Genomic DNA, 19,353 nt, shown 5'->3' with positions numbered 1-19,353 from the left:
TACATAAACAGTACACATAGTAACACAATTGCCAGCCCTTTCTCACCCTATCTCCATAACCAAATACTATTCCTCCACATTTTAATGTAACTATAACCACAAAAAAACTATTTCCTTAGATTCCCAGAGACAAGAAATGAATGATAAATGGTCACTCACTCGTCCCATCATCTGGTTCAAAGTGGCCAGTGTTGTTCCACGTATTGCCGCTACTATTGCCATAGTTATCATCAGTATTGGCTGGTTCTGCATAATCAGCTGGGTTAAAGGTTCTGGAAAAAATAAAACTTAAAAGAGTCTTTGACCTCTAAGCAGCTTTGGCAAATATTAACTCAAAGAATCAAAATCTTGACTGTATCCTTTCTAGTACAAATCTATCATGGCCCCATTCTATAATCCTGTGTGTTACCTACTTTTTCTCACTTATGACTCCACCCAAAATTTCATGGTATAATCTGAACATGTATCTAAGACAGTCTGAGAAAAGAACAGGTATATTGATTCAAATAAAGATATATAAAATATAGGTAACGATCCAGGTGGTAAAGGTTTATCCCTAAGAAATGAGTCCTAAGTCCCCACATCTTTTTGACCATATAGTCTAGAAATCATTCTGATCATTCTGGTTAAGGCTGCCTACAGTAATTTTTAAGGGAAAAAAAACTAAGACACTAGATCAATGGAACTTACCCCATTCCTTGAGCAGAAAACCTTCCTCCTCGCCTACCAGAGCCACCTAAAGAAAGAATGACAAAAAGAGAAGAGAGATGTATCTTAGAAGTTGATATAAAACTTCCTTGCCAGGCGGGCATAGTGGCTCATGTTGGTAATCCCAGCACTTTGAAAGGCTGAGGGCGGGTGGATTGCTTGCATCCAGAAGTTCGAGACCAGCCTAGACAATAGAGCAAAACACTATCTCTACAAAAAGTACAAAAATTTGCTGAGTGTGGTAGCACACACTTATAGTCCCAGCTCCTTGGGGTGCTGAGGCAGGAGGATCACTTGAGCCCGGGAAGCAGAGGTTGTAATGAGCTGAGACCACACCACTGCAGTCCAGCCTGGGTGGCAGTGAAACCTTGCCTCAAAAATACAAAAAACTACCTTGCCAGCTGAGGCAGCTCAGGAATAAAAAGTGGTTGATACTATCAGATGTTCTTCTTTCTGTCCCATGTTACACATCAGAAATAGAGTAGGACTACTAATAAGAGTAATAGAGGAGGACACGTCAGAGAGATTGTTCTTTTGCTGGTCAGACTACCACGTCCTCAAGCAAATACAATATTAGCAATAAAGACTAGAGGAAATGATATCTACCTTCTTTCTCACTCTCCCCTTCTGCAACCTCTAGTATACGCATGAGACCTCAATAATTAACTAGACTTCATGTTAATTTGCTTTTAAACAAAGACGACCCTGGGGCCAAGTGCTGTGTCTCACACCTATAACCTCAGCACTTTGAGAGGCCAAGCAGGAAGATCTCTTGAAGCCAGGAGTCTGAGACCACCCTGGGCAAGACATTGAGACTCCATCTCTACAAAAGCATTTAAAAATCAGCAAGGTGGGCGCATCACTTGAGGTCAAGAGTTCGAGACCAGCCTGGCCAATGTGGTGAAACTGCGTCTCTACTAAAAATACAAAAATTAGCTAGGCATAGTGGTGCACGCTTGTAATCCCAGCTACTCGGGAGACTGAAGCAGGAGAATCGCTTGAAGCCGGGAGGCAAAGGTTGCAGTGAGCTAAAAATGAGCCAGGTGGGCCAGGCATACTGGCTCACACCTGTAATCCCAGCACTTTGGTAGGCTGAGGCAAGTGGATCACCTGAGGTCAGGAGTTCAACACCAGCCTGGGCAACATGGTGAAACCTCATCTCTACTAAAGGTGGAGGCTGCAGTGAGCCAAGATGGAGTCACTGCACTCCAGCCTAGGCAACAGAGTGAGACTCTGTTTCAAAAAACAAGAAAGTGGCTCATGCCTGTAATCCCAGCACTTTAAGAGGTTGACACGGGCGGATCACGAGGTCAGGAGATCGAGACCACCTTGATCGAGACCATCCTTGCTAACACGGTGAAACCCCGTCTCTTCTACAAATACAAAAATTAGCTTGGCGTGGTGGTGGGTGCCTGTAGTCCCAGTTACTCAGGAGGCTAAAGCAGGAGAATGGTGTGAACCTGGGAGGTGGAGTTTGCAGTGAGCTGAGATCACGCCACTGTACTCCAGCCTGGGTTACAGTGCGAGACTCTGTCTCAAAAAAAAAAAAAAAAAAACAGGCATACTGGCAGCCACCTGCAGTCTTAGCTACTAGGGAGGCTGAGGCAGGAGGAACACTTGAGTGCAGGAGTCTGAGCCTGCAGTGAGCTATGACTGGGCCACTGCACTCCGGCCTGGGTGAGAGTGAGACTACCTCTAATAACAAAAAATAAAGCAGACCCCTAATGAATAAAGAGTAACCTGTCCCCAATATCCATCCCCCAACAAACTGATCACCTCTGCCTCGGCCACGGCCCCTTCTGCCTCTTTCTGTTCCTCTTCCAGAAGGCCCTCCACTCTTGGTGCCATCCAATCCATTTTCCTGACCTCGAACTGAAATAAAAATAAAAATTAAAAAACAAAACAAACAAAAAAACCAAACCACAGATGGCCAGAGCACAGTCAACAAGATATATACAAATATATAAATGGCATGTAATATGGTATTGGGAATGAAAAAAACAACGAAGAGAAAATGAGCTAGAAGGATGGGAACATGTCACTCAGAGAATGGTAATGTGCCTTAACGGAGAGCTGCAAGTCATATTTAACTTTACAAATGACTACAAGGTAATCTCATGCCAGACTGGTGGCTATTGGTAGAAAAGGCTACATGCAAGAAATGTCAAGGTCTCAGAAGAGATGATAGCAAGAAAAGCAAAAGGATAATATAATGGTTCTTGGGTCCTGCCTAGCAGGGCCCTGGCACATCCCTAGAGTCTAGACATTACTGACCCACAGCTGGTTTTGATAAAGCCCCATGCATACACTCTCGTCCACGGCTGGCACCTCTCCCCCGTCTTGGTGGCCCACCACGTCGCCGACTATAGTCTCTGTCCCGGTCTCGATTTTCTTTGCCTTCCTCGTTGGATTCCGTCTGGCCACCATCCTTCTGGCCTGAGACTCCCTTCTTCTTCCCGACCATCTCCCAGGAATGCTATAGAAGGGTAGAGCATTCATATCTAATCAATATGGAGTGCTATCAGGACACCAGAGACGAAAGCGGGACAACTGATTGACTTAACCATTCTCCACTCAGCATCCATGTCTAAGACACTTCCATTAGTTTGTTTTTACTTCTGTTTAAGTATTTTATACACATCGCTACCAAAAGCAAAGTCCTTTATTTTTTATTTTATATTTATTTGTTTGAGACAGTCTTGCTCTGTTGCCCAGGCTGGAGTGCAGTGGCGTGATCTTGGCTCACTGCAACCTCTGCCTCCCAGGTTCAAGCGATTCTCATGCCTCAGTCTCTCGAGTAGCTAGGATTACAGGCACACAACACCATACCTGGCTAATTTTTGTATTTTTAGTAGAGACAGTGTTTCACCATGTTCGCCAGGCTGGTCTCTCGAACTCCTGACCGCAGGTGATCCACCACCTCGGCCTCTCAAAGTGCTGGGATTACAGACGTGAGCCACCAAGCCCAGTCTTTTTTGTAGGGAAGGTACTTATAGGAGACAGATTGCCGGGATCACTTCCAAGAGGATTACAAAGACCTCTATCTAATTCAGTCACTTAAGCATATTAGTCAAAGGACCAAGTTATTGGTCCTTATCTTTCAAGTGTTATTTCCTGGGCTAAAAAAACAAACAAACAAACAAACAAAAAAAACACTAATTTCCTTCAGAGTCAGTGACCCACAACTTTTTATAGCATCATTCATACCAAATAAAGCAAAAAAGAAAACAATGTTTCAAAAAGTTACCTATGAATTCAGAATGAATGAGCAGCATTCTACTCTTGGGCACATTCTCTAATCTCACCCATAAATTTAGGAGGAAAACAACTATAGCTACTACCTACAGACACACACACAAACACACACACACAGCAATTTCATTTAAAAGATCAGGCTGATGGCCGGGTGTGGTGGCTCACGCCTGTAATCCCAGCACTTTGGGAGGCCGAGGTGGGTGGATCACGACGTCAGGAGATCGAGATCATCCTGGCTAACATGGTGAAACCCCGTCTCTACTAAAAACACACAAAAAAATTTAGCCGGGCATGGTGGCAGGCGCCTGTAGTCCCAGCTACTCGGGAGGCTGAGGCAGGAGAATGGGGTGAACCCGGGAGGCGGAGCTTGCAGTGAGCTGTGATGCCCGACTGCACTCCAGCCTGGGCAACAGAGCGAGACTCCTTCTCAAAATAAATAAATAAATAAATAAATAAATAAATAAATAAATAATCAGGCTGGGTGGCCAGGCACGGTAGCTCACACCTGTAATTCCAGCACTTTGGGAGTGGGAGGCCAAGGCAGGCAGATCACAAGGTCAGGAGTTCCAGACCAGCCTGGCCAACATGGTGAAACCCTGTCTCTACTAAAAATACAAAAATTAGCCAGGTGTGGTGGTGCACACCTGTAATCCCAGCTACTTAGGAGGCTGAAGCGGAGAACTGCTTGAACCCGGGAGGCAGAGGGTGCAGTGAGGCGAGATCGCACCACACCACTGCACTCTAGCCTGGGCAACAGAGCAAGACTCCCTCTCAAAGATAAAAAAAAAGAAAAAAAGGGCTGGGCACGGTGGCTCACACCTGTAATCCCAGCATTTTGGGAGGCTGAGGTGGGTGGACTGCCTGAGGTCAAGAGTTCAAGAACAGCCTGGCCAACATAGTGAAACCCTATCTCTACTAAAAATACAAAAAATTAGCTGGGCATGGTGGCAGGTGCCTGTAATCCCAGCTACTAGGGAGGCTGAGGCAGGAGAATTGCTTGAACCCAGGAGGCAGAGGTTGCAGTAAGCTGAGATCCTGCCATTGCACTCCAGCCTGGGTGACAGAGCGAGACTCCGTATCAAAAAAAAGAAAAAAGAAAAAAAGATAAGACTAGGTGTGGTGGCTCACACCTATAACCTCAGCACTTTGGGAGGTCGGGAGGTGAAGGCAGGAAGATCGCTTCAGGCCAGGAGTTCGAGACCAACCTAAGCAACGAAATGAGACTCTGGTCTCTACTAAAAATTTAAAAATTAGCCAAGTATGGTGGTACACTCCTGTCACCCCAACTACTTGAAGGCTGAAACAGAATGATCACTTGAGCCCGGGAGGCTGAGGTTGCAGTGAGTCATGGTTATGCGACTGTACTCAGTCTAGGTGACAGAGTAAGACCCTGTCTCAAAAAGTATATAAAAATAAAAATAAAAGAAGACCAAACAACAGTCACAGCCCTGACCCCAAGAGATACTGATTATAGGAAGCCTTCCATCCAGGTTTTACTTGCAGTGTTCTCCCTGTATTTCCTAAATTGTTATCAGTCAATTTAACTTTCCCCAGTGAAAAATGTATATCTATGATACGTTCCTAATTGCAAGAGGGAAAGTCTGTGGTAAGGAAAATAAGCTAAACACCCTTGCAAAACACTCTTCCTCAGGAAAATGAGCACTGTAAACTAAAAGTTTTTTAAAAAATGCATACCTTGATTTACACATACTTTTGCAAAAAACCTATACAAATGAAACTTCCAGGACAAACACCAACACTATCAGATTTTTCTTTTCTTTTTTTTTTTTTGAGACTTAGTCTTGCTCTGTCACCAGGCTGGATGGAGCGCAGTGGTGCAATCTTGGCTCACTACAACCTCCACTTCCCGGGTTGAAGTGATTCTCCTGCCTCAGCCTCCCAAGCAGTTGGGGCTACAGGGCACCACCATATCCAGCTAATTTTTGCATTTTTAGTAGAGATGGGGTTTCACTATGCTGGCCAGGATGGTCTCCACCTCTTGACCTCGTGATCCACCTGCCACGGCCTCCCAAAGTGCTAGGATTACAGGCATGAGCCACCGCACCCAGCCTCAGATCTTTATTATCTTACCATCAAATTCAATCATGGCCCTAGTACTCAGTAACAGCTACCTAGTATCTAATCACTTTCAGAATATGGGCTGAGTATTAGATAATATAAAATTATTAACCTTATCAGGATTGATAATAGTACTATGGTCAGGTAAAAGAGTATCCTCCTTTAAGGGGAAGCATGTTGAAGAACTTAAGGGAATCAAGTATTAAGTCTACAACTTCCAGATAATTCCAAGTGCCCACTGATGAGTAAACAAAATGCCACATATATGTACAATGGAATTCATTCCTTAAAAAGGAATGAAATTCTGACCCATGTCACAATATGGATGAACCTTGAAACATTACGCTAAGTGAAGGAAGTTAGAAATAAAAGGTCAAATATTACATGATTTCACTTATATGAGATATCTAAAACAGGCAAATAGAAATAGAAAACAGGGTCGGGGATGGTGGCTCATACCTATAATCCTAGCACTTTCTGAGGCCAAGGAGGGTGGATCACTTGAGGCCAGGAGTCTGACACCATCCTAGGCAACATGGCAAAACCCTGTCTCTACTAAACATACCAAAGTTAGCCAGGTGCGGTGGCACACACCTGTGGTCCCAGCTACTTGGGAGGCTGAGGTGGGAAAATTGTTTGAGCCCAGGAGGCAGAAGCTGCAGTGAGTCATGATCACACCACTGCACTCCAGCCTGGGTGACAGAAGACCCTATCTCAAAAAAAAAAGGAAAAAAGGAAAAAAGAAAACAGAACGGTCTCACACAGTTCTGAGATTTGCTTAAAGAAAATAAGTGCTCACTTCGGCAGCACATATACTAAAGAAAAACAGAACAGAACATAGAAGAGGTTACTTAGAAGCTGGGAACAGGGAGGAATGAAGATTTATTATTTAATGGATACAGAATTACCATTTGGGATGATGAACAAGTTCTGGAAATTAATAGTAGTAATGACCACACTCATTATGAATGTACTTAACGTCTCTGAATTACACATTTTAAAATAAGTCTAATGTAATATATCTTACCATAATAAAAGTATTTTTAAGAGACAAGGTCTCACTCTATAGCCAGGCTGGAGTGTGGTGGTGTGATCATGGCACACTGCAGCCTCCACCTCCTGGGCTCTCAAGTGATTCTCTTGCCCCATCCTCCTAAGTAGCTAGGACCATAGGCGCAGGCCACCACAGCCGGCTAATTTTTGAATTTTTTTTTTTTTTTAAGAGACAGGATCTCACCATGTTGCCAGGCTGGTCTGAAACTCCTGGCCTTAAGCGATCTTCTCTCCTCAGCCTCCCAAAGTGCTAGGATTACAGGCATAATCAAATCCAGTCCACAAAGTTTTTTAAGTTCAAAAAAACTAAATTTAAAATTGTAACAGGGCCAGGTGCGGTGGCTCACACCTGTAATCCCAGCATTTTGGGATTACAAAACACTGCCTTGGATTAAAAAAAAAAAAGAAAAAAGAAAGAAAAAAAGAAAAGAAAAAAGGCTAAAATGGTAAATTTTATTTTTATTATTTTTTAAATATATTTGAGACAGAGTCTCACTGTGTCACCCAGGCTGCAGTGTGGTGGCTCTTGATTTTGGCTCACTGCAATCTCCGCCTCCCAGGTTCAAGCGATTCTTATGCCTCAGTCTCCCAAGTAGCTAGGATTACAGGCGCATGCCACCATGCCTGGCTAATTTTTCTTTTAGTAGAGACATGGTTTCACCATGTTGACCGGGCTGGTCTTAAAACTCCTGACTTCAAGTGATCCACATGCCTCAGCCTCCCAAAGTGCTGGGATTACAGGTGTGAGACACCACACCCAGCCGGTAAATTTTAAATTAAAAAAAAAAATTGTAGGCCAGCTGTGGTGGCTCACGCCTGTAATCCCAGCACTTTGAGAGGCTGAGGCAGGTGGATCATGAGGTCAAGAGATCAAGACCAGCCTGGCCAACATGGTGAAACCCTGTCTCTACCAAAAATACAAAAATTAGCTTGGCGGGGTGGTGCGCACGTGTAGTCCCAGCTACTCCAGAGGCGGAGGCAGGAGAATTACTTGAACCTGGGACGCAGAGGTTGCAGTGAGCCGAGATCATGCCACTGCACTCCAGCCTGGCAACAGAACGAGACTCCATTTCAAAATATGTATATGTATATAATAAAAGAATATCTACGTATTACAAAGAGTCCATTGTCCATAGTAAGTAGTTTACTAAAGTAATAATTTCACAGAGGTGGAAAGATTGCTTGAAGTCAGGTGCTTGAGACCAGGCTGCAAAATACGGCAAGACCTTCACTTCACCTCTCAAAATGTGTGTGTTTTTTTTAAAACAGCTGGGGCCAGGTGCGGTGGCTCATGCCTGTAATCCCAGCACTTTGGGAGGCCGAGGTGGGTGGATCACCTGAGGTCAGAGGTTCAAGACCAGCCTGACCAACATGGCGAAACTCTATTTCTACTAAAAATACAAAAAGTAGCCAGGCGTGGTGGTGCATGCCTGTAATCCCAGTTACTTGGGAGGCTGAGGCAGGAGAATTGCTTGAATCCGGGAGGCAGAGGTTGCAATGAGCCGAAAACAGGCCATTGCACTCCAGCCTGGGCAACAAGAGCAAAACTCCATCTCAAAAAATAAAAATAAAAAATAGGCCGAGCGCAGTGGCTCACACCTGTAACCCCAGCACTTTGGGAGGCCAAGGCGGGCAGATCATAAGGTCAGGAGTTTGAGACCAGCCTGGCCAATATAATGTTTATCCCATCTCTACTGAAAATACAAAAATTAGCCTGGCGTGGTGGCAGGCGCCTGTAGTCCCAACTACTTGGGAGGCTGACACAGGAGAATCGCTTGAACCCAGGAGGTGGAGGCTGCAGTGAGCCGAGATCGCACCACTGCACTCCAGCCTGGGCAACAGAGCGAGACTGCATCTTTAAAAAAAAAAAAAAAAAAACGGTGTGGTGGCACACACCTGTTGTCCCAGCTACTAAGGAGGCTGAGGTGGGAGGATTGCTTGAGCCCAGGTGTCCATGGCTGCAGTGATCATGCTACTGCACTCCAGCCTGGGTGACAGGGCCAAGAACCCAACTCTTAATTCATTTGTTTTAAAAAGACTACCTACGCAGGACTTGGAAGTTTGTGGCTGCCTACTCTTCCAACCCAAGCCTATTACACATTATTGTTGGTGGGTCATTTTATGCTCACAGTAAGTTAGAACAACCCTATAGCTAAATATACACCAGGAACACTCTGGAAGCTAGACTCAAAACAGCTTTTAGAATTTATGCTACTGTCTCAAAACCTGTCAAGTTTCAGGAAACTGTAACCTTTCTCCCTCCTCTGTATGCACATCTGCTGCTGGCACCACATGGGTCTATAAGGAAAAAGAATTACTATTATCTTCCGAAAGGCACCCTCAGTTTTCTGAAACTATCTCACCCACCCAAATACATCCAACATCCCTGGTAGCTGACTTTGCTTCCCATTGGTTTCACTAGTAGCTGGTCTATTCGTAGCATAAACCTATATTCTCCAGCTTATTTTCTTTTTTGATACTGTGTAACATCAGCCTTACAGCACTAGACAGAAGATGCTGGGAGGTAAGATAAAATGTGATATGTGAAAAAACATTCAGACTTTTAAAAAAACATAAATAGCCCCACCTCACTCCCCCCCATAAAATCTAGAGACAATTATTCTAGAGTAAATCCAAAACAAATCAAAAGCATTATATCTTGATTGGCCAGACAGTAAATATTCAAATAAGGTCAATAGTGTAAAATTTAATCCAGGACTACACTTTTGAAGAAAAAAATCCACCAATTTAAATTCAATTGTTTTTAAAAGTTTTCCATTATTATTTTCCATTGTCTCAAAGAAATTGACAAACCTCCTGCATTTAGCTAGAGTGACTCTAGTATCAGAAAATTGTTGTATCTGAGGCCAGGTTCCATGGCTCACATCTGTAATGCTAACACCTTGGAAGGCCGAGGCAGGAGGATTGGCTGAGCTCAGGAGTTCAAGACCACCCTGGGCAACATAGTGAAACACTGTCTCCACTAAAATACAAAAAATTAGCCAGGCATGGTGGTGCATGCCTGTAGTCCCAGCTACTCAGGAAACTGAGGCATAAGAACTGCTTGAACCCAGGAGGCGGAGTTTGCAGTGAGCAGGGATATACTCTGGCCTGGGAGACAAAGAGAGACTCCATCTCAAAAAAAAAAAAAAAAAAAAAAATTAGCCAGGTGTGGTGGTAGATGCCTGTAATCTCAGCTACTCTGGAGGCTGAGGCACAGGATCACTTGAACCTGGGAGGTGGAGGTTGCAGAAAGCAGGTTCGCACCACTGCACTCCAGCCTGGGCAACAAGACCAAGACTCTGACTCAAGGAACAAAAAAAAAAGTTGTTATCTCTAAGGATGAATTTTAATATCTATCCCAACCAAAGAGCCCCAGTATAAGACCCAATAAATGAAAATGGTTTCAAAGTAATACACTGGACCAGGTGCGGTGGCTCATGCCCATAATCCCAGCACTTTGAAAGGACGAGGCGGGCAGCTCACTTGAGCCCAGGAGTTTGAAACTAGCCTGAGCAACATGGAGAAACCCTGGCTCTACTAAAAACAGGAAAATCAGCTGGACATGGTGGCCCATGCCTGTGGTCCCACCTACTCAGGAGGCTGAAGTGGGAGGATCACCTAAGCCCAGGACAAGGAGGTTGCAGCATGTCAGTGCACTCCCGCCAGGGCCACAGAGTAAGACCCTGTCTCAAAATAATAATAATAATAATAAAAATACACTGCTTATTAAAGAAACAAAATTTCTCTAGTAAGCGTTGCAGGAACATTGCGAAGGTTAATAAGGCAGTCAGAAGATTACAATTTGCTACAAACATAAGACAAGCACAAAAACAGAATTTTCATGAAATGGGAAGGAGAAGTGAAAGCAACTCGTCTAAATTCCAGGTCAAGAGATCCTCCAAGATATCCCCTATCATCTCCAGGGATGGTCAGCAGGCTACAAAGCTTGTTTCTCTGCTACCTCAACAGAAATAAGTTCAGGCAATGAAGCAGTATTGTGCAATGCAAAGCTGATACTGAGGGGAATGTCCTGAATTCACAATCAAATATGTAAAATAAATAAAATGAAATAAAAAGGCCAAGCGCGGTGGTTCACACCAGCACTTTGGGAGGCCAAGGTGGGCGGGTAAGGAGATCGAGACCACGGTGAAACCCCGTCTCTACTAAAAAGACAAAAAATTAGCCAGACGCAGTGGCGGGCACCCATAGTCCCAGCTACTCAGGAGGCTGAGGCAAGAGAATGGCGTGAACCCGGGAGGCAGAGCTTGCAGTGAGCTGAGATCAGCCACTGCACTCCAGCCTGGGCAACACAGCGAGACTCCATCTCAAAATAAATAAATAAATAGGAAAAAAAAAAACACCAAAACCAAAATCAAATATAGTGTGTGACTTTGTTCAACAGCAATATCCAAGGCTATCAAATCGCACCTCTAATTCAGCCTAACCCCACAGCCTGAAAACAAGTCACTAGCCTGGAATAAATAATTTATTTCAGGCGAGTAATTTCAGGCGAACAATCTCCAAGAAAGTTCCCAACTTTACTTCGAGAAAAAGGTGCTCTGCTTTAAGGTGTGTTGCCACTTGCTACTTTTAGAATATTACTAGCCTCCCAATTGAGGACCCATGTCCTAGAACACTCTATAAGCACTCTACCGTGTCTGGGTTTCCTTCCAGAAGAACATTGATGGCTCTGTTGACATCTCCATTGCAGTCATGCAAAGCAATCACACATTCATCCTGGTTCTTTCCTGTAATATCAATCAACTGAAAGAGAAAAAAGAGCAACCATCATGAACAGGCTTATGCTCACACTCCCAATGAAAGGAAACTAGGTGAAGGGAAACGGTATCAGCTGACTTTGAAAAAAACAGGTTTAAAAAGCAAAAGATGAGGGCCAGGCACAGTGGCTCATGCCTATAATCCCAGCACTTTGGGAGGCCGAGGTGGGTGGATCACTTGAGGTCAGGTGTTTCAGACCAGCCTGACCAACATGGTGAAACCCTGTCTCTACTAAAAATACAAAAATTATACAGGTGTGGTGGTGGGTGCCTGTAAGCCTAGCTACTTGGGAGGCTGAGGCAGGAGAATCGCTTGAACCCAGGAGGCGGAGGTTGCAGTGAGCTGAGATCGCACCACTGCACTCCAGCCTAGGCCACCGAGCAAGACTCCGTCTCAAAATTAAAAAAAAAAAAAGAAAGAAAGAAAAAGGATGTAGAATTTGCCTAGCAGGTTTTCCAGAACCACCCCTACCCCCAAAAACAGGAAAACGTAGAATTTTGGTATTCTGTTTCCAAAAGCCAAATATTAACATCTGTGGTTCAGGGATGAGGTCAAAAGTATTTACAAAGCAATTAAGCATCAAACATAGAACCAAACTCTGAAACACACAGGCTTCAGCATGAATTTCCACATTTCCTATATCCACAACTGCTCAGTTTCTACAAAATGGCATCAGCAACAGGCAAGAGGTTAAAATTAAGATAAAATTTCCAAACAAAGTATCTATCCAAAGGGCTACAATAGGAGGGGTGCGGTGGCTCACCCCGGTAATCCCAGCACTTTGGGAGGCTGAGGCAGGGAGATCACCTGAGGTCAGGAGTTCAAGACCAGCCTGGCCAACATGGTGAAACCCCATCTCTACTAAAAGTACAAAAAAATTAGCCAGGTGTGGTGGCAAGCGCCTGTAATCCCAACCAATCGGGAGGCTGAGGCACGAGAATTGCTTGAATTCGGGAGGCAGAGGCTGTAATAAGCCAAGATCATGCCACTGCACTCCAGTCTAGGTGACAGAGTGAGACTTCATCTGAAAAAAAAAAAAAAAAAAAAACAAAGGGTTACAATAAATTAGAGAATGAAAACACTTATTTATTGGCCTGACCTATTATATTTCAGGTGAAAATTCTTCCAATACCTACAGGAGAAAGTATCTTGGCATCTATCTATGGTATTTGATTATGCCTTAATCCTGGTATCTTTTCTCATAGCATACAGTAAATTAGTAGTACACTCACTTGTTTCACCTTCTCCTCAAAGTCAGCATCATTATGGTCCGAAATCATCTGTGCAAGTCTAATTTGTTCTGCAGTGGCCTAGGAATTGAGATGAGATCAAGAGAGCATAATCATGAGGCAACAGTTTAGAGAACAAAAACCTATTGCGTCCGTCTCCACTGCCCCAATTTTCTTTTCCTTGCAACAAATGAGCAAGTAATAAAGCACCATTTAGGACGCTTAAATCAGGGATAGGCGCGGGTGGTGGCTCACGCCTATAATTCCAGCACTTTGGGAGCCCAAGGCACGCAGATCACCCGAGGTCAGTAGTTCGAGACCAGCCTGGCCAACATGGTGAAACCCCGACTCTACTAGAAATACAAAAATTAGCTGGGTGTGGTGGCACACACCCGTAGGTCCAGCTACTCCAGAGGCTGAGGCAGGAGAATTGCTTGAACCCAGGAGGAGGAGGTTGCAGTGAACTGAGAGCGCCATTGCACTCCAGCCTAGGCAACAGAGCAAGACTCCATCTCAAAAAAAAAAAAAAAAAAAGATGCTTAAATCAGTAAAATGACAAAAATTGAGTGAAACTATTACAGAAAGAGTAAGGAACTCATTCACCAATCTTCACAGTTAAAGTGACTTCCGTCTTAGAATCACAGAACCACTCTGAAACATCTGCCCCTTAATTCATATTAAGTTACAAAACCATGTGTAAACTCTATTATTATTTCTGTGATAACCAACACCATCCTCTTATTCTTAGAGCTTAGAATACTACAAGTCTGAAGATACACTCAACATATCTTCTGTATATCCAGTGTATGTTAAGATACTAGGAATTTTACTGCCCCATCTAAATATTATAATTCTACCAGAAATTCACTTGAAAACACAGATGAAAGAAAAATGCATAAGGGGAAAATTCCAGTCTTACATATTCAATTTATCTGACCATAATCAAATATAAGTAATTCATTCACATTACATACCAACTAACATCAACTTGACATGAGAAAAATAATATATCTATGTCAAAGTTAATATCCAAGAGATTAATTTACTCCTTAAAACTTAAAATTGAGCAATGCTCTAAGGTGTTTCATTTAATTTTGAAGGAACAGTGAAGCTGCCAGCTCCTTGTGGGAAAGGAACAATCAGGTAAGGCCTCAATGGGACCGGATAGGAAAATAAAAGATAAGTTGGGGAAAAGAGGAGCAAAGGATAAAATCTGGAATGGAAAAGGCTGGCTAGAGAGATATCAAGGTGGGACAGGGTGCAGTGGCTCATGTCTGTAATCCCAGTACCCTGGGAGGCAGAGGCAGGTGGATCACCTTAGGGCAGGAGTTCCAGACTAGCCTGACCAACACGATGAAACTCTGTCTCTACTAAAATACAAAAACGAGCTGGGCGTGGTGGCACACGCCTATAATCCCAGCTACTCAGGAAGCTGAGGCAGAATTGCTTGAACCCGGGAGGCGGAGGTTGCAGTGAGCCAAGGTCGCGCCATTTCATTCAAGCCTGGGCAACAGAGCGAGACTCCATCTCAAAAAATAAAAATAAAAAATAAAAATAAAAAAAAAAGAGATATCAAGGTGGAAGGTCTAAGAAACAGAAAGGTATTGCTAAAACGGCCCAGCTAAGACAAGGGAAATGCTATCTTAAATATCTTAAGAGTTATAGAGCCGGGCAGTGACTCACACCTATAATCCCAGGAGTTCAAGACCAGACTGGGCAACGCAGCAAGACTACCATCTCTACAAAAATTTTAAAATTAGCCTGGCATGGTACTGTGCACTGGTAGTCCCACCTACTCAAGAGGCTGAGGCAGGAGGATCACTTAAGCCCCAGAGGTTGAGGCTACAAATGAAAGGTGACTGTGCCACTGCACTCTGACTTAGGCAAAGGGAGATCCTATCTTAAAAAAAAAAAAAGATAAAAAGCACAGGACCCATAATAAAGTGCTAAGCCTCATAATGCAGCATTAAACAACAAAAAAGTAAGCATTCTGCCTTACAGCATGTCATGAACAGTTATCAGAACATAAGTGGACTAGAAAACAAAAATTAGGAACCTAAACCAACAGTTCAAAGCACAGAATGATGCTGTACTGCATGGAAACCAGCATCAGCTGGCAATGCTATCCACAAATCCATATGCTTTGGGTTATTTACCTGTGGCCGCTGCTTGTGCTGTGTCTGGTTTTGGTTTTGAGGTTGTTCCCAGTTTCCCCGGGCTCGGTTAGTGCCCACCGACGTCATCATTTACAGTATATACAAATAACAGTATTTACAAGGTAGAATACTGAAAGATTTAAAAGAAAATTAGGTATTAAATGTGGGCAAAATATGTTAACTCTCTCACCAGCACTTTCAGCACCAAACACTTTCACTTCTTCAAAGGAACAAATCAAGATTCATTTATTCTTACAACATAATTAGCTTGATCAATTCCTTAAGGAGCTATGGCTGTTAATCCATTTTTATGTAACAAGAAATGTATAAAGCATGTGTAAGTGACTTTTTAAAGAAGTTACAGCAGTTTGGTTACTATTCCCCTATAAGCAGACTTTACATTTAGCTAATAATCAAAAGCCTTTTATATAGGTGAAAGCATCTAAAGTACCTTTGACAGAAGTAAAGATAATCAGTAATGTCTGGAAACAAAAGCCTTCCAGGAAGGAAATTAGTCTACACTCCAGAAAAATAATTTTAAATACTATATTCAATCACCTAAGAAAACAGCCTTACCTGCCTTACGACCTTTTTTATGTAAGCTGCATGTGACCTCCATTGTTTGGGAAAGCACAAGTTCAAGTCTAGACTCTTCTTTCTCCCTCAAGTTTCATCTCTCTCAGTATGCTATGGGTTTGTTTTGTGTTTGTGGGGTTTTTTTGTTTTTTTAAATCACAGCCTTCAACAGGGTACATATTAGCCCCAATGACTTTGTCCAGAATCTCTGTTCTCTGGAAAATGATTCCAACACACTGTTTTCACAGGTGCTTCTCTTGGTCTCCTAGTCCACATTTTCAAGAAACCAGAATGGCAATTACCCTCCACCACTCACCTTAATATACAAGGAATCTCAAATTTGTCTCAAACCAAAAGCATCTAGCACAAAGTTTTATTTGGAAGAAAGTGCTTCTAGGAAATCATTTTAAACTTGAGACCTTAATGCTGGCAAGATGACTTAGTTGAGTCTTTAAAGACACACAGAACACACAGGGCTTTCCCCAAACCAGAATATAGTTTTTGTTACAAGACTTCTAACAATGAAGGATTCTACTGAACTCAAGTTCCTTTAGTTCATACTTTGTTTTATAATGCAATCTCAGCTGCTGCATTTAGTACAAAAGAAAACATTAATCATATGATGGAGTGCTCAAAATAATAGGTTACTCTGCCTTTATTCCCTTCCAAAGAGGATAAGTTTATACTTTTCTGCTCTATATTTAATTTTTCTTGTTAATGAAACCTTATACAGCATAATTCTAGACTGCCCAGAGATATTACTGGATTCGAGTGGGAGGAAGGACTTCTAAAGAAATATGCAAGGATTAACTATTAGGGAAGTGAATTTCATCTGATTTTCTTGGATGTTACAGAGAAAGTTGACTTTTTCTATGCATAAATTCTTCATCAAGTTGCGTCAATAGGTTACACAGGTCTTTGCATCAAGAAAGATTTTTTTAAGTCAGCTTCTCAGGTAATTTTTAAGCCATTACCTCTTCCCCCTACACATATAGGCACACAAAGACCCATAAATATTTCAAGCTAGAAAGGATTATTTGCTACACAGTAGCCCATTTTCCCAGGTTAGCATTATAGCCAAGTTTCAATTTTACAAAAAAAAAAGTTGTTTAACCAAGTACCCCAAATCCACATCAACAAGACTACATATACACATATATATGTATATATATCAAGACGAGAGGAAAACTATTTTGTTAAAAATCGGCTCTAAGATGAACTTTCTAATATGGCATAGTCATTTCCAACCCACTACTGTAACTTACAAATAATGACTATTTTCAGCCGGGCGCGGTGGCTCAAGCCTGTAATCCCAGCACTTTGGGAGGCCGAGACGGGCGGATCACGAGGTCAGGAGTTCGAGACCATCCTGGCTAACACGGTGAAACCCCGTCTCTACTAAAAAATACAAAAAAGCTAGCCGGGCGAGGTGGCTGGCGCCGGTAGTCCCAGCTACTCGGGAGGCTGAGGCAGGAGAATGGCGTAAACCCGGGAGGCGGAGCTTGCAGTGAGCTGAGACCCGGCCACTGCACTCCAGCCCGAGGGACAGAGCGAGACTCCGTCTCAAAAAAAAAAAAAAATAATAATAATAATAATAATAATGACTATTTTCTACTCCACATGTGATATCAATTTGTGAGAATAAGTTATATTGCAGGCATAAACTGCATGACTAGCTATGCACGACTGCATATACTGTACCAGTCAGATGTAAACATATTAAAAAGTCATCTTGAAAGATATAATTAACCAAGAAAGAAAAAAACCCTCCTAATCACTCTTGCTAGTAACATTTCCCTCTTACAAGTGCTTCGAAATGTGACTAAGAAAATTTTACCACCTAGTAGTGACAACATTGAGCAACAGGTCAAAAGTAAGTTATCTGGAATGGATCACTTGAGGGCACAGAATTAGTAGCAAGCAGACCCATTCCCAACTATCACACTGCAGGCGAAGATCTTGTTACTTACTTGCTCTTTCTTAGAAAATAAAAAGATTTAAAGGAAGTAGGGTGAGAAGTATTGGAGACCAAGGAAATAGAGGGAGAGTAAATACAGGTTTCAACACAGGAGTGCCTTGACTCTTTTTTGAAAACCAGCTACTTAAAAAAATAGCCAGAGAAATTTCACTGAAAAAACTAAATAACAAATATTTATTGAGAATCTACTATGTATCCAATACTTCAGGAAAATACAAAAGCAGTATGACTTCGTAGCTGCCCTCAGGGAGCTTACAATCTAAGAAACAATTCAGAAACTGAAGCTGGACTGGGATGGGTAAAACTTGCTACCTCTAACAGAACAACTGATTTCTGTAGATGCTTTGCTGAAATGGTCCCTGCATCCCCTTCCCCACCACCCTGAAATCTAGTTAGCAAGAGTACTTCCCAGTTAGGACATAGCAAGGAGGAGCTTTAAAGATCAAAAACAAAACAGGACATTTTTAGGCCTTTCATCACTAGTTTACGTGCCAGCAATACTTCCCATTCACAAAGGAAACAATCATTGAGATAGTCTAATCTTTAAGGACAATGGTGTCAGATCTCAAAGCAGTTTTATCAACTGATACACAGCCAATATGTTTTAATTCTCTATAATCATTGGGATAGTCTAATATTTAAGTACAATGGAGACAGATTTCAAAGCAGTTTTATCAACTGATACACAGCCAAAATGTTTTAATTCTGTAGAAATGCTGGTTACTAGTAACGCTCATCTCCTCCCAGCAAGTCACATCAGGTATCCCCAAAACAGGATGTGGGGCGGAGAAAGGTAGGATGGGAGAAAAGACAAAAAAAAAAAAAAAAAAAAAAAAAAAGATTTATCCATTTAATAATCAGGGAGAGTTAAAGGCAAAAACGTTAACAATAATAACAAAAACGCCTGTTACTGTGATGTTTTTCTTCCCACAACATCCGACACCAGAGGTGGCTACATTTCAAGAAGGGTGGAAAAGGAGCAGTCTCCAGTTTGTGACATCAGTTTGCAAAGCAATTTAAGGCTGTCCACAAGGTTAAGGGTTTGAAGAAATTGGACATTCCTGTCCCATTATGAGAAGAGTGAACAAATACCCCAGTGCTCTAGTGACGTCCCTTAAGCGTAATACACCCTATGGGGGCTTCCATGTCCAGCTTCCCAAATAACATAATTGTTTGGGGTACCCAAACTACAGTATAAACAAAAAGCTAAAGACAGCAGCAAAAACATATTCCAAGAACTGGGTTGGTGAGAAAGAAGGGAGGGAAAAGGAGCTGACAAAGAGCCTGGAAACGGAGAGGGGACGCAAGCCCACGCGTGGAGGATGGGAGGTTCACCCCCCTCGGCGCCACATCGAGAGCCCACGGGGCCAATCTCCTTCCTACCTCCCAGCCGGAACAAATTAATCCTTCGCACACCAAACTGAGGGCCACATGGGGGAGTTTGGGGCAGCTCCACCCCATCGCCCTCCCTCCCCCACGCCACCCCCAAACCAGGCCGGATCCGGATCAGGGGAGGCCCGCAGTGGGTGGAAAGGGA

The 19,353-nt window shown here is 42.9% G+C and overlaps 1 protein-coding gene across 30 annotated transcripts in view; it reads right to left on the bottom strand.

Annotated features, from left to right (window-relative positions):
* The window catches only part of UBAP2L (ubiquitin associated protein 2 like), a 52,341-nt gene that overhangs the window by 32,387 nt on the left and 601 nt on the right, over positions 1-19,353 (bottom strand). For 20 of the 30 annotated variants that reach the window (XM_031936153.1, XM_031936159.1, XM_031936155.1 and 17 more), the window contains exons 2-8: positions 15,263-15,392; positions 13,110-13,187; positions 11,752-11,862; positions 3,016-3,184; positions 2,485-2,580; positions 691-736; positions 160-272 (exon numbers count right to left, since the gene is read on the bottom strand). In XM_031936153.1, the coding sequence (XP_031792013.1) occupies positions 160-272; positions 691-736; positions 2,485-2,580; positions 3,016-3,184; positions 11,752-11,862; positions 13,110-13,187; positions 15,263-15,352 (703 nt within the window). In that variant the 5' untranslated portion in view covers positions 15,353-15,392. Of the gene's footprint in view, positions 1-159; positions 273-690; positions 737-2,484; positions 2,581-2,982; positions 3,185-11,751; positions 11,863-13,109; positions 13,188-15,262; positions 15,393-19,353 lie in introns of all 30 variants that reach the window. The other 10 variants (XM_031936156.1, XM_023213840.1, XM_023213843.1 and 7 more) reach the window with 1 other exon arrangement.

This window comes from Piliocolobus tephrosceles, chromosome 1, assembly GCF_002776525.5.
Source record: "Piliocolobus tephrosceles isolate RC106 chromosome 1, ASM277652v3, whole genome shotgun sequence".
NCBI lineage: Eukaryota > Metazoa > Chordata > Mammalia > Primates > Cercopithecidae > Piliocolobus > Piliocolobus tephrosceles.
The sequence above is the reverse complement of the archived record's forward strand: the minus strand, read 5'-3'. Positions and strand labels throughout refer to the sequence as shown.